The sequence below is a fragment of the Carlito syrichta genome, unplaced genomic scaffold (genome assembly GCF_000164805.1).
Source record: "Carlito syrichta isolate Samal-C Ts95f unplaced genomic scaffold, Tarsius_syrichta-2.0.1 Scaffold169260, whole genome shotgun sequence".
NCBI classification, from domain to species: Eukaryota; Metazoa; Chordata; class Mammalia; order Primates; family Tarsiidae; genus Carlito; species Carlito syrichta.
The window spans coordinates 136,187-152,100 of NW_007113356.1; the positions used below are offsets into that span (position 1 = coordinate 136,187).

Genomic DNA, 15,914 nt, shown 5'->3' on the forward strand with positions numbered 1-15,914 from the left:
TCAGGCAATCCACTCATCTCAGCCTCCCAAAGGCGCGGGATTACAGGCTGAGCCATCAAGACCAGCTGAAACACCGAGACCGGCTAAAACACCATATTCTATCAGGACTTTCCAGATTAAGAAATCCGGTGGTGCCGGGCTCGGTGGCTCAGCCTGCAATCCCGCACCCGCACCTTTTGGGAGGCTGAGGTGAGTGGATTGCCTGAGCTCGCAGGTTCGAGACCGGCCTGGGCAACTTGGTGAGACCTCATCTCTACAATAAATCAAAAATGATCCAGGCATGGTAGCACACGCCTGTAGTTCCAGCTAGACTCCAACTCAAAAAATAAAAAAAATTAAAAAAAAGAAATCCGGTGGTAAAGAGAGGGGGAGGAAAAAAATCTACCCCCCCCCCAGTATCTCTTTCTCAGATCTTTCTCTGTCATCATGGCTCACCACAGCCTCAAACTCTTGGGCTTAAACGATCCTCCCACTTCAGCCTCCTGAATAGCTGGGATTACAGGTTCACAACACCACATCCAGCTATTTTTATTTTTGTATAATAAAAATATTTGCTATGTTGCCTAGGCTGGTCTTGAACTCCTGGTCTCAAGTGATTCTCCCTTCCTTGACCTCCCAAAGTGCTGGGATTACAGGTGACCTCCATGCCAAACCAAAAATCTACCTTTAACAAGTGAATTTCTTTTTTTTAAAACATATTTTTTATTATAAAATTGTGGGGTACAGTTAAGGGTTAGGTATACAAATGTGCATCGTTCAGGTACCCTTGTTAATAAGGGATGTCTCCCCATCCCCAGACAGATATTGACTACCGTTAGTACCAGCTCCCTTCTCCTCCCTATCCCCCACAAGTGAATTTCAAAAATTCACAGCTGGAACCAGGCAGACATCACCTTAACTTCATTCAGGCTACTTCTGCTCCTCAGTAACCAAATAACATTTGAGTAGTTTACAAAGCACCAAACTATTGGCACTCAGGCATACATACCAGTAAAGACAGAAGTATTATAGCAAGGAGCCTGAATAAGGTATAAATACCTATCTAATCAGGATGTGGCAACACATTATATGCAAAGGACAAAGTAAGCTTTCTACTCAGGTAAAAACAAAAAACAGCCGGGCTGGTGGCTCAGTCTGTAATCCCGCACCTTTGGGAGGCTGAGGTGAGTGGATTGCCTGAGCCCACGGGTTGGAGACCCACCAGGGCAACTTGGCGAGACCTCATCTCTACAATAAATCAAAAAATTAGCCGGGTGTGGTAGCACTCCTGTAGTTCCAGCTACTTGGAAGGCTGAGGCAGAGGGATCACCGGAGCCCAGCAGGTCGAGGCTACGGTGGCTGGGAGCGGCCACTGCACTCCAGTCTGGGTGACAGAGTGAGACTCCAACTCAAAAAAATAAATAAATAAAAACAAGACGCTGTTAAACAACCAAGCAATGAAAGGCAGTCACAAGGGGGGAAATGGTCCCTAGAATTCATTAACGAAGGAAAGATGAACTATAATCCCTTTAGAACTAAGGATAGATGGGCCAGTTTAAGCAGTTCCTTTCAGCCCTGAGTCCTACTTCCTCCGTAGCTAACTTCTAGGCTGTCATCTTTAGACTTTTATAAATAAGATAGGGCTTTCAGCAACTCCCAAAGTTAAAAGGAGACTGAGAAACCTGACTATCAATCCCAATAGTAAATATGACACTTATGCCCATAAGCATCATAGGAAGAGGGGTCTCTGGATCAGGTCACAGAAAAGAGAAAGCCAAAGTAAGGGGCCTCGACTTTCTAACAACAAATATTCATTGGGGCAAGCAGTTTGTCAACCATGGCATTAATGATGTTTGGGACTGGATATTTTTTTCATGGGGAGCTGCCCCACACACTACAGATATTTAGCAGCATCCCTGGCCTCTAGCCACCAGGTGCCAGTAGCACACCCACCCCCCACTATAACAAGCAAAAACACTCAGAGAAAATGGAGGGGTGAAAAACAGCCCCCTAGTTAAAAGCCACTGCTTTAGAAGCATTATTTTAATTATATCTCCCTAAAACAAAAGTACTACCCTTACTTCATATTAAAATATGAAGAAACAAGCTCAGAGGCTCCTGCCCAAGATCTTCAGCTAAAAAGAAGCAGAAGGAAACCCAAATCCTGCCCCACCAGCCTTTATTCCCAAACCTGCCTCCGTAAGAATCAGTTGTTGTCCAACATACAGATTCTTGGACACAACCCCAGAATGACTACATTTTTTAACTTCCATGCAAGAAGCCTAGGAATATGTTGAACAAGCACCCATGATTTATAGCAAGTAAATGTGAAGACTTAAATGCCTATGTAAAGCTAAATTCAGAGGTAGTAGGTTTTTTTTTAAGCAAGAAAAATAGAGCAAAGCAAAAATTTGACCCATCACCCTTTTCTTCCAAAATTATAATTCACCAGCCATATATATACTGCCTCTACTTGGATGTCAATTTGTATCTAAATGGAAGACACACTAATCATTTAAGATTTTCAACATTCAGCGCACTCAAGAACTATTTTCCCAGAGGGCCTATATACACAACTGTTCCCAAGCCTGCCTATGCAACAGCAGACCCAACCCATAGCTTCTGACAATTACCCAAACCTACCACAAGGCTCCTAACATCCAGTCAGGCAGGGAGCCTGCTTTCTAATTCTCACGCAAAACTGGGAACTAAGCTCAGTATAAAAAATACAAATCAGGCTCAGTATGGTGGCTCATGCCTGTAATCCCAGCACTTTAGGAAGCAGAGGTGAGAGGATTACCTGAGCCCAGGGGTTCAAGATCAACCTGGGCAATTTGGTGAGCCCTCGTCTCTACAATAAATCAAAAAATTAAGCGTGGTGACACACACCTGTAGTGTCAGCTACATGGAAGTCAAGGTTGTGGTAACTGTGAGAGTGTCACTGCACTCCAGCCTGGGCAACAGATTGAGACTCCGATGCCAATACAAATTAAAAGCAAAGCACAAATCTTTAAGCACTGTGGCCAAACTCAAAGTTCACGTGGCAATGGAAGACAAGCTGCACAAGGGCAAAATTCTTCTGAGGTCTCCAATAACTCCAGCTACACTATCCCCATGGGAATCACTTCAGGGCACCACTTAACTTGAATCTTTTGATGCAGAATCATGGTCTTTTGAACAGCATAGTATCTGCCATCAACCACACCCACTCACGCTGCATTGATTTTGCTTCATTGAAATGCAGCTTTAAGAGAAGCAAAGTATGGAATTGCTAAATTTTTCCTTCTCCCCAGTCTCACACAGTTTCCTCTCACCCATCAAATTTTCACAAGATGCTTAATGGAGCTGAGAGCTAAACTGCCAGTGTTTGAATCCCAGTTCTACCATTTACTCCCCCTTGAGCCTCAATTTTCGCATCTACAAAATAGGTCTGATAATCTTATCTACCTCAGGAGTTGTGAGGATTACACAAATTAACATATATAAAGAAATCTGAACACGTTGTAAGTTCATGGTAGGCACTATAAATGCTAGCTGTGCCCAGGCAAAGTGGCTCACGCCTGTAATCCTAGCATTGTGGTAGGCAATGCAAGAGGATTGCTTGAGCACAGGAGTTTGAAATCAGCCTGAGCAAACAGTGAGACCTTGTCTCTACAAAAAAAAATTTAAAAACCTACTGGTGCTGGGTGCCATGGTTCACGCCTGTAATCCTAGCACTTTGGGGGGTGGAAGCAAGAGGATTGCCTGAGTCCATGGGCTGAGACCGGTCTGAAAACTTGGTGAGACTTCATCTTTACAATAAATCAAAAAGTTAACCAGGCATGGTGGTATGTGCCTGTGGTTCCAGCTACATGGAAGGCTGAAGTGGAAGGATCGCCTAAGCCCAGCAGGTCAAGGCTGCAGCAGCTGTGAGCGTGGCACTGCACTCCAGTCCGGTCAACAAGAGTGAGACTCCAACTCAAAAAAACTGGCTGGACACGGTGGCATGCGCCTGTAGTGCCAGCTACTAGGGAGGCTGAGGTGGAAGGATCACTGAGCCCAGGAGGTTGAGACTATGGTGAACCATGACTATGCCACTGCACTCCAGCCTGGGCAATACAGTAAAATACCTCCCCCTCCTCAAAATGCTAGCTGTTAGTCAGTCTTCCTAAAGCATTCAACTTACTTTTTTTTTTTTTTTTTGAGTTGGAGTTTCACTCTTGTCGCCCAGACTGTGCATGCTCATGGCCACCACAGCCTCGAACTGCCAGACTCAGGCAATCCTTCCATCTCAGCCCTCCAAGGAGCTGGAACTACAGAGCATGCCACCACACTCGGCTAGTTTTTTGTATGTGTGATTTACTGTACAGATGAGGTCTCACCAAGTTGCCCAGGTGGTCTCAAACCCCTGGGCTCAAGCAATCCTCTCACCTGGGCCTTCCTCCCAAAGTGCTGGGATTACAGGCTGAGCCACCGTGCCCGGCCTTGACTTAGTTTTCACTGAAACAGTCTCACAATCATTCTACCTACTGACTCGTAATTTAATTTAAATTCAAAATTACAAGTACAATCATACACTACATAACAAACTTTAGGTCAACAACAGGCCACATATGCAATGGTGGTTCATCTAAGATTATAATATCCTATTTTAACGTGACTTTTTAAGGTTTAGATGCACAAATACTTACATTGTGTTACAACTAACTACAGTATTCAGTACACTAACATGCTATACAGGATTATACCCTAGGAACAATAGGCTATACCATACAGCCTAGGTGTGTAGTAGGCTATATATACTATCTAGGTTTGTGTAAGTACGCTCTATAATGTTCACATAAACACAAAACTGCCTAACACACTTCTTACAATTGATCCCTGCCATTAATCAATGCAAGACTATAAAACCAGCATAAACAAATTCAAGAAGTATTTACAATTCTTGGAAAGCATACACCACCACCGATCAGAAGGGTTACACAAACTCAACAGGACCTAGGGCCACCCACAGGCCTTTAGAGGAAGAAAACTGATAAAGAAGAGCTCATGTGGGGACCTCAGCATGGCCCAGGTCCACTGTTTTAAGGCCCAGTGTATAGATGGCTACTTTTATAAACTAGTGGGAAAGGGAGTTTGGAATGGAATGTAATTGCATTAACATTTAATACAGTAACTTTCTCCTCCATCAAGCCAAAACCCCGTCTCAGCATCCCACTCCACCTTTGCTTCCAGAATCCCAAATTCAAGCAGCTATTAAAATTGGACTAAAAAGAGCATAAAGAGAATGGGACAATAGAAAGACCAAGAGTTATTTGAAAAAAATGTTAAGGACAAGTGTTCCATCAGAAGATTCGAAACACGTGGAGATGTTACAAACATATGGAAACACACACAAATTTGAAACACATGGAAAACTTTTGAAAACCAACTAAATTCTGGGGGAAGAGCTGGTCATTGGTATATTTAGAAGCTCTCCAAGGTCTGAAATAGGAACAAAAAATAGAACTCAACTCACCCATAACCCAAAAAGGAAAGGAAATGAAGGAAGTAGAGGAGCCCCAAAACATATATCTTGAGACTATGTGTTCCAACAGAATTGCACGTTAGGCCTCATGCTAAGACAAGTACAGTGTTATGATGAAGATGGATTACTAAAAGCAAGCTGCAGCCAGTGAGACGTTGGTTGCAAATATTACTGCTGAGACACTTATACCCATGTAGCCCTGTGCCACAGTATTCACTACCACTGTTGTCCTCTAATAGCTCTAGAGGAAATGAGGAAGCCAGTAAATCAGGGCAACAATTACCCTGGGGGCTGGGGAGAGAGTTAACTAGTGAGACTGAATGCCAAGAGCAAAGCTGTGACTCACACAAGAAGCTGCTGTAGTCCAGGAAGAGTTATAATCTCCCTCAAAAGGCTGGTTCTCAGAAAAAAAATTCTAGGAGAGGATTAACTATAAAACACATCCAAGATTTCAACAAACTAGAAGGGGACTTGCCTCCTAAAATCATTTTCATAAATCTCTCCTGTAACTAAGTCCAGTCAGGATGTCCACTCTTGAAGAGGGACTTAGCTAGTACAAATAGGGGGTCAAGAAAGATAAGGCAATAATAAAAAAATTACTAATATATTTACTGAGCCACTGCACCCAGCGTTATCTCCATTTTTATAATGAGAAAAGTATAAATCCAACAACAAACTTAATGTAAAAGTTAATCTGGTACCTATTACATTGACAGCTCTTGTAGGCCATGAAGGTATTTAAACATTACAAACGACTAAATGACTCATTAGAATTAAATCCAGGCCAGGGGCTATGGCTCACACCTATAATCCCAGTACTTTGGGAGACAGAGATAAGAGTACTGACTGAGCCCACAGGTTCAAGACCAGGCTGGACAACTTGGTGAGACCTCATCTCTACAATAAATCAAAAAATTAGCAGGGTGTGGTGGCTACTTGGATGGCTGAGGCGGAAGGATCCTCTGAGCCCAGCAGGTTGAGGCTGCAATGGCCATGAGCATGCCACTGCACTCCAGCCTGGGCAAGAGTGAGACCGACTCAAAAAAAAAAAAAAAAAAATCCAAAGTATAAAATCTGACTATCCTTAGAATGTTGCGTTAGCCGGGATTCTTCTGCAACATCACAGTGATCACATTTTCCCTAAACTATAGGAACTCCAGTAAAATGAACTGAAATACTGTCCATAAGATGTTGAAATACCAAAGCAGAAACTCACATATATTAACAATAAAATGCTAAATTGGAACTGTTTCAGAAAATGTACCATGAATGGCTATCATACACCTATATTCTCTACCATTTATTTCACAAAGAAAAGCCCATTCCCACTTTGTAATCAAGTCTCAAATGTATCCAGTATATGAGCTTTTGTAGAAAGGTCTCTGCACTCAGACTTGCCTTATCAATTAAAGATTAGATCGATTTGGGAAAGACCTCTTACAGACATAATAGCAATGTGTTCCAGGAATGTGCTGAATTACTGATGGCAAAATAAATATACAATTGAGCCTGGACATTCAATGATTGAGTTAATTTTTGTTACTCTGGTTTTACACTGGTAACCCTAAAATTCCAAAACAGGAGGTATTTGGCAACTTTGCAGAGGTATCAATTTGAACTCGATGGCTAATCAAGATGGAATGCAGGAGGGATCATTCAGCTACAATGCCACCGTCCAGCAAAAGCAAGCCAATGAAGTTATTATTTCTATACAAAATAATTCTTAATTTAAAACAAAAACTGTCCATTCAAGTGACAGCCATCAAAGAAGATGAGTTATAAGGTTAACAGAAAAAAGCTGAAAGATCTTAAAAAAAAGATGGCTCATAGCAAGGAAAAAAAAACCGGATACCACCAAGTAGTCACTCAATTTTTAATACCAGGAAAAAGTTATTGCACCAAATTTTAGAGGGAAAATAAGTGTTTGCAAATCCCAGGTGGTCTCAGGAGGTATCTAACAACTGTCAGGGGTTGGGGAGGGATGGGGCAGGAGTAAAATAATTTTAATATCTGAGTTTGAGGTAAAATTCAAATAAACCTCCAGATTCACTCCTCCAGATTCACTCCTCAAGCAGTAACCTATTACAACTTTCACAACTAAAACTCCCTATAAAAAAATACTACTTGCCCATCTTCCCATACTGACTTAATCTTTACAAAAGGTGCTAACTGCCAAGAGCAAAACAGCAACTGGAAACTGGAGATCAAAAAAAAGATTAAATTGCAGATTCTTTTTTTTTTTTTTTGAGTTGGAGTCTCTGTCACCCAGACTGCAGTGGCCGCTCCCGGCCACATCCTCCACCTGTTGGGCTCCGGCGATCCTTCCACCTCAGCCTTCTGAGTAGTAGCTGGAACTACAGGCGTGCACTACAACGCCCGGCTAATTTTTGATTTATTGTAGAGATGAGGTCTCCCCAAGTTGCCCAGGCGGGTCTCGAACCCGCGGGCTCAGGCAATCCACTCACTTCAGCCTCGCAAAGCGCAGGATTACAGGCTGAGCCACCGAGCCGAGCCCGGCTCAAATTGCAGATTCTACACAGCAAGGACACACACACAGATTAATTAACACTCTTTTTTTTTTATTTTTGGTCACTTTATGCCATAAGCTGAAGGCTCAATAAACAGACGTAAAAAACATTGGATCTTTAAAAAGTTAATGTGCTCCAAGCACATTATAAACAGTCCACAGACAAACTGTTACATCATTAGATGTTATTTTAACTCATGCAGTAATGGCATTTATTTGGGTTAAAACACCCTCAATAGCATAATAACGTAACTGCAATGGTGACTTCTACCCACTGTTAGAAATTCAAAGGTAGGCCACTGTGGTGCGCCTCACGCCTATAATCTCAGCACTCTGGGAGGCTGAGGTGAGAGGGTTGCCTGAGGTGAGGACTGCCTAAGGGTTCGAGACCAGTCTGGGCAACTTGGCATAGCCTAGACTCTACAATAAATCAAAAACTTAGCTAGGTGTGGTGGCACGTGGCTGTAGTTTCCAGCTACTTGGAAGGCTGAGGCGGAAGGACTGCCTGAGCCCAGCAGGTAGAGGATGCGGTGGCATGAGCATGCCTGGGCGACAGAAATAAATAAATAAATAAATAACTCAAGGGCATTTAGCAAATATTAACACACCTAACTAGAATTCAGTCTCAATATACATAAAATGGGATTACTATCTTTGTTCTTGTGGTAGACACAGCTCAAAAAGTTGGAAGCTACAGTTAATGTTCATCAAGTTCTACAAGTACTTAAGTATTTTATATACAATGTACACCTGAGCATATTTTAAAATCCCTTACGAAATCTTTGACACACTTCTATATAACAGAAAACTCAGTTGCAGCTAGTTTCCACAAGCTACCCTAAGAACTCTTCCCAAAAAACCTAGACTGTAAGAACCTACAAAACCCACTATCACAGTGAAGTTCAATAAAATAACAACTCTGAATCACGGCTAATTACGGGGCAGCTTACGCCTTTATCACTGCTAAAAAAAAAATCCGAATAAGGTAAAAAAAACTTTCCCGTCTACAGTAGCTAGGCTCACTAACTTTCGTTCATGCTTAAATTCACTACTTTTGACTTGAGTTATGAGTTCGTCATTAGTAAGTGAATCTCTTTAAACAAAAATCCTTGCAGGGGTTTCCAGGCACGGAAGGCGGTAAACATCAAGTTTACCAGGACCAAAGCAGAATGACCGGAACGGAGGCCCGCGCAAGGCCTCTCCCACGATTCGGCCAAGCGACTCCGCTCTCGGCCAACTGTGAGTCAGTCCTCCGGCAGGCGCCGTGGACCCTGACGCCTGTGCTGTCCACAGGCGCACCGGTTGCCTGACGCTGCATTCTGCCATGGTTTAATCACCAATTACACAAGTGAAAATTCCCGAGCTGTTTTGTAGTGCACTATCCCACTGTGACTCTTAAATAGAAAGCTCTTAGCACATACTGACCTGGGTTTTTCTCCATCAAGTGCCAACTGAAAACATGTATGGTACCAAGTAAAAACGCAAGGGGACAGGTTCACACACTCTTCCCTTTGTTTATGAGCCATGTACCGACAGCTCAAACTCCGGTTAAGAGGTTTCAACTACAATAAAAGCAACCTCCTCCGGCACTGAAAAGGTTTTTGGTCAATGTTAACAAAATTAAACTCACTAATCTCTCCACGCTGAGCAAGGGGGGAAACCCCCGCTTAGGGTATGAGAAGGGAAAGCGAAAATGTAAAAATTGGCAGGTTCTCTATCTGAAGATTTCCAACTAGTGCCTTTTACTTTTTCTCCAAAAGTGGAAGCCGCTTCTAAAAAGAGGAAAACCATTCCCGGGAATGGGCAAACGAATTTACGCTGCAGCGTGCGGCAGCCACGGGAAAGGGCGGCGAAGACCGCCAGGATCAAAACCAGCCAGGAGAAAAGCCGCCCACCGGAAAGTCCCGACGGCTTCCCGTCCTACTCCTCCCCCCGGCGCGGCTCCCGAAGCGGAGGTGGTGCCCGCGCGCACGCGGCCAGACGTCACCACGTCCTCTCCCCCGCGCGGGGGCCGTCTGACATCACAGGGCGGAGCCAGCCCGAAGGCGCCGCCGTTGACCCTGCTGTTACCAGGCACGCGAGCAGCCAATCAGCACGCGGCGCCGCCGCCGGCCGGCCTTTGAACTCGGCACGGCAACTTCCTGCTGTTTGGCGAGTACACAGTGCAATGCAGTATGTCTGTCAGCGCTGCGGCACAAAGGAACAGCCATTTTGTGACTGAGCTGGACCTGCACCAAGATGCCAGGGGCTCACAGAACTGCCCGCGGGCTAGCTATCGAGCTGCCCTTTATTTCAGCACCAGAGCACCAAAGATGGGGACAGAAGGGAAGGGAAAAGGGTTTTGGTACTTTGGGTTTCGGTTCATTTTCAGTCTTCTCAAAAATTCCGATTTTTAAAGTATAATCAGCGTCATAAAATGGCTGCCACTTAAACTGCCTGTTCCAGTCCACAAGCAACTGCATTATGCCATTTATAATCATCCCCAGTCTTTTAGATAACTGCTAACGCGATGGTGAAAATTAAGATTTAATCGCACCTCAGATTATCAAAATAAATCTGGCTCAAAAGCAGACGACTTGAAGATAAATTTAATAAACGTTTCAGTTCTTAAGATAAATTGCAAACGTAGTGTCCTACAACACAACTCTTTGTGTGCAGTTCCATCCTTCTCCCATTTTCATTCTGCTAGTACAGATATTATCCCCAAGCTGCAAATTATTCAGATAGAGTGTGGTATACTTTTTATATGTCCAACACTGAAACTTTGTTTTATGTTTTAAGTACTTGGAAATTTTACAAATATCAAATGTTTTCGAAATCACATTTTTGAAAGTGAATTTTTAATCTTCAAAAATCATGATAAACCAAGTATAACTTACTAGACTTAAATAAGCATTAACTTTAAAACACAGGAATACAAACTTATATAACCACTATTAAGTAGTGCACTATTTTCAAAAACAGTTAATTACCAAGTTTTACCTAAATTTGCACTTATTCCTTCCAGATCCTAAAGTAATCCTCAGACCAAAGTTTATTTGACCTTCAAATGTCTCTCCTTTCATCCCCCTGTGGCTTGGGCTGCAAAAGTGATTTTTGTAGTATTTCCTAAACACGATACTTAGTGCCATAAAAACTCTGATGGCATAAGGAACCAACTACTAGTTACAGAGACAGTATCCTATCTCTCAACTCACTAAAAGTAACATTAAAACACCACTAACATCCTTTAGCTTTACAACTTTAAAAGGAAGTGATGTCATAATTATGTACATGTAATAAGGTGTGCAATTTAGGTTAACAGTAATTCAAAAGTAGCTATCTTCTCTTTAAGGAGCCTCACATATTTTTGACACTCATCAGGTATATGATTCAAAGTATACTTGACAACACATTTCCAAAGTGCAGTACATGCTTCTTGTCCAGCTCTAACCACTTCTGCCAGTAGGTAAATGCCTGTCAACTTCCAAGTAGTTTTCCAGGTGAGAGTAAAAATATTAAAAGAATAACAACACTGCTCCTTTTTTAAATTAGAAAGCATAGCCTGATCAATGATGTTAACCACAAACCTTGCATAAAAAAACCAAAACCATGTGAGACTATGCAAATGATATACTCAGGGGAGTAACAATTTTAGTATTAAATCTTTCATTAATTTGTCAAATATACCTGGGGAGTTTCCCATTTCTTCAAATTGTCATTACTTTCCAGAAAAATCACTTTATAATAGTAGAAAAGTTTTCTGTCCTCCACATAATCTAGCAATTACATGGGCAACTCAATTAATACGACAGCAGTCCAAACTGGGAGACAACTCAATTGGCAAAAAAATTTGGTAACTTATTTTTAAAAGCAAAGACCCAGCACATTTTTAGGCTAAAATAAATAGAATTCAACATCTTAGTAATAAACCATATTCAAAACTTCAAAATTAACTAACCTAATGGAAAAAAATGTTATTTTTACAAAATTATAAAAGTAAAAGAAAAAGAATTGGGGAGGAAAAAAATCACATAACCAATCACATGTGTTAACTCCATGATTTAAAACGTATGACAATTCATTATGAATACACATCAAGAAATGCATTTATATACACTTTTAAAAATTAAAATACAGAAGTCATACAACAAAAACATCTTAGAGGCTTTATTACTTTGTCACTAGTAAGATACTCCAAGGAATATGAAACAAATCATGATTTGAACAAACAGTACATTTGTAAGCTTCAGAAAATAAAGCATTCCAGACGACTGTCAAAGTACATCAATAAACTTAAAACAACTACCACTAAAATGTAGGGATAAAATGCTACCCCTACCAAACAGAAAGTACCGTCGTAAGCATATAAATGCAAGCCTTAAAATATTTTAATATAAATATACAATTATAATCACAGCAACAAACACAAAACAGAAGTATATTAACAACATTCCAGGATTCGTGATTACAGGTTTGATTTCATAAATGCTGGAACTCTAACCATCAAGTAAATGCTTTGATAAATCATATCAAAATTTCCTAAAATGTCAAGTGTATCAAAAGAAATATAGAGTCAGATAAAAATATAAACTGAGAGGCATCAGTCAAAAGGTCCTTTTTGCGATTTCATTTTTAAATGTACATTTTTTCATTCATCTAACTTTCTCAAATGTCTATTTACTATAATTTACTACTACAAGGCTCCTCTATGGCCCTCAGATACAAGTTTGGATATCCTAGATTCTTCAAAGAAAAAATTTGCCTTGTATGTAAAATGGTGCAATGCAGCAATGGCTAAACCGACAAGGTCATTTTTCTGCAGTACAAAACCCTAAAAACTGAAATTTACTGACAGAAAAACTGTAGATTACAGGAAAGGCCCCTTTGAATAAAGGTACCTTACCTTTTGACTGCTGTAACAGGCCTTAAGTCACAACTCAACTTTCATAAATTGCTACCAAAAAATTAGGGTGTGGCATATTAGCAATCTCAAGGTCATGCTTTAAAATAACGAATCCAAATTAGAAAAATACTTATAATAAAACAGACAGCACGCCGTGTCTGTCAAGGTAAACAATTGTAAGCTGAGGTTTCCCCAAAAAAAAGACAAAAAGGAAGAAAGTTGATAGCTCATACCTCGATGCATTGCTGTGTAGCGAACTGTCTTCCTCTTGGCTTTTGTCCTTATTTCTCATCATCTTTTAATTCTTAAATATTAAGGGGGAGGGGGAATCTGTGTTTGCTTTGAAGTCCTGTGCCCAGGTATTTACTGTCAAAAGTTGAAAGAAAGGTAAGGTCCCGGCTTCTATCGATGGTTTTTATTATCAGGAACAAAGTCCTGACGATGTTAACGATATTGTTATAATACAACAACGGCAAGCACTAAAAAACAAAATATTTCTACTTTTTCCTTTAAAAAAAAAAAACACAGGGTAAACCAAACAGTGGAAGCATCACTATCAATAAGGAAAGTTTCTCAAAGTAACACACTGGATACAAATAACAATCTCTTTTATCTTATTGCGTCATCCAAGAATTTCTCGTATTTACAGAAAATAAAGCAAACTTTAACATATAAACGTTTAAAATTATCACTAATGATCGTAAACTTACCTGATCCATGTAGTATGTCCAAAGCAAGAGTCCTATCTAGTAGTAGAAAAATATCAGATCCCAAATAATTAAAAATAAAGGCAAAATCCTCCGTTAAAAAACAAAAAATAAATTAAATAATCCTCAAATATGTTAACTGACCAAAAAAATAAAGCAATAATTAATACCAAAACGCGTCCGAAAGAAAAAAAACCTCATTAGGAGAGCGCACAAAAATGGAGGTGCGCCATGGCTTCTAAGCTGGAAAAAACAACGACCTGGGCTCTCAGTACGGCTGCTTCTTTCCAACAAGGCACGAAAAGAAAGCTCTTAAAAGCTGCTTTTCTCCCTAAAAAAGGTTCGAATCGACCCCAGTAAGTCACCAGGAGAGGCAGGGGGCTGCGGGGGCCCCCTGAGGCTGCCCGAAAGTTAGGGAAAGTTGCGTAAAGTGAGGCAAAGGCAGGGAGCAGAGCGCGCTCTCTCTAAGGCACAGCCGCCATCTAGAGCCTCCTTCCCAGCTCTGAGAGCTCTGCCTTTGATTGACACTCTCTACATTTACCCCACAACTCAGGTGATGTACCATAGACCCACCCCTTCATCTCCACCAAAAAAAAAAAAAAAAAAAAAAAAGATCCTCCATCCCAGGGAGCCTGAGGACCCCCACCCCCACACCTCCCTGCCCCTCCAGACCACCCCAACAGGGGGAGGGGGAGGGCTTCTTAACCCCCTCTGGCTCAAGCACCCTTTTTAAGCCAGAGAGAAATGTAATTTGTTCCTTTTGTCTAAAGATCTGCTAAATATTTCAGTCCTTGAGCTAAAATAACTTCCTCCCTGGACAGGAAGTGGTGTTTTATCAAGCCATTTTGAAAAAGGGATAATTCTTAGAGAATATAAAGCTCAGCTTAAGTACTATTATTTTTAAAACTTAACCCCCCATGGGTAAAAATGGTCCTAAATAAAAGTAAAATCTTAATTTCATAAATGAAATTTAACTTATACCTTTTTTATGATGCCTAAAAATCATGAGAACAAAGTTTAAGGGGGAATTTTCCATCCCAACTGAAGAAAGGGGTAAATTTTACAACTCAAGAGCGCCTCCCTAGTGTTCAGTTGCATTAGAGCAAAAATTAATGCAACCAATTTTTATTCAAGAATCTAGATTTTTCTTTGTACTTTCACAAAATTATTTAACCCATTATATAACCTTGGAAACTGTACCCCCTCCCCCAATTACCATAGCCACAATATATTTACTTCCCACACTGATTCAGGCAAAACAAAGATCTTCAAATTCAAGAGTATGGACCAACCACGGTCACCTTTAAATAAGAAACCAATAAATTCCACCTCCAAAACCATCAGCACACATATCTCAACACTTCACTTATATTTCCAAATTATAATATACACCCATTCCAACAATGGCAAATTATTAACAACTGGTAAAATATTATAGCAAATTATCATTGTAGTCACAGGGCAAAATTCTCCAAAATTTCAAAACCATGTGATCTATAAAAACAAAATTAGCACTAACTCCAAAACCAAATATTTCATATTCTCACCAAGTACCCCATATAGACAAGTAAACACATCCACACACTCAAATAATCCAAGCAAACATACACACACACCCAAATAATTGAATCAACTTTCCTTACTCAAAATAACGTGGCAGAACCAAGTCCTTCCCTCACTGGGGAAATCCATTTTAGATTTACACCAAACAAAAATAATGTGGAATCTGGATAAGCACAAAAACTCCATAATCGAAACTGTACCAATTCCATACTTTCTACGTGAGTTTTATATCAAGATCAAAATCCAAAATCCCACTTTTGAATTTACACAAAAACCAACTACCTCAAATTAGTCAATGAGAACAGTGCGCATGTATTGTTCATGGATGTTTACGCTATCATATGTTGACATTAATCACAAGCTCAGCATGGTTAACAAAATAAACTTAAGCTGAACTATTCTTTTTCTCTGTATAATGGGAAAATATAATCGATTCATTTGGTATACCAAAATAAAGCCTACTACCTTTGTAATAGTTATTGAAACTGATATTAGCTGTTTAGCAATCAACGAAAACCTGGCATTTAAAACTCTAATGTATGTAGCAGCCTATGACATAGTGATGTGATTCATTTATTCTAAATTCCCAACTGTACAGAAAAAAGATAATACATTAATTCTACTTCAAATTTATATAAAATGTATTATACACATAATTGCCAATACAACTTTAAGTCCTTTTGCAATACCCTAAGGACACCAACCTATAAATACAACATTTCCTCCTCTGGAGACAGCTTAATTTAA

The 15,914-nt window shown here is 40.5% G+C and overlaps 1 protein-coding gene across 2 annotated transcripts in view; it reads right to left on the reverse strand.

The window, feature by feature from the left end:
- The window catches only part of CHD2 (chromodomain helicase DNA binding protein 2), a 131,138-nt gene extending 116,328 nt beyond the window's left edge, over positions 1-14,810 (reverse strand). For both annotated transcript variants that reach the window (XM_021709227.1, XM_008051272.2), the window contains exons 1-2: positions 13,608-14,810; positions 13,131-13,263 (exon numbers count right to left, since the gene is read on the reverse strand). In XM_021709227.1, the coding sequence (XP_021564902.1) occupies positions 13,131-13,192 (62 nt within the window). In that variant the 5' untranslated portion in view covers positions 13,193-13,263; positions 13,608-14,810. The remainder of the gene's footprint in view (positions 1-13,130; positions 13,264-13,607) is intronic.
- Positions 14,811-15,914: the final 1,104 nt, after the last annotated feature.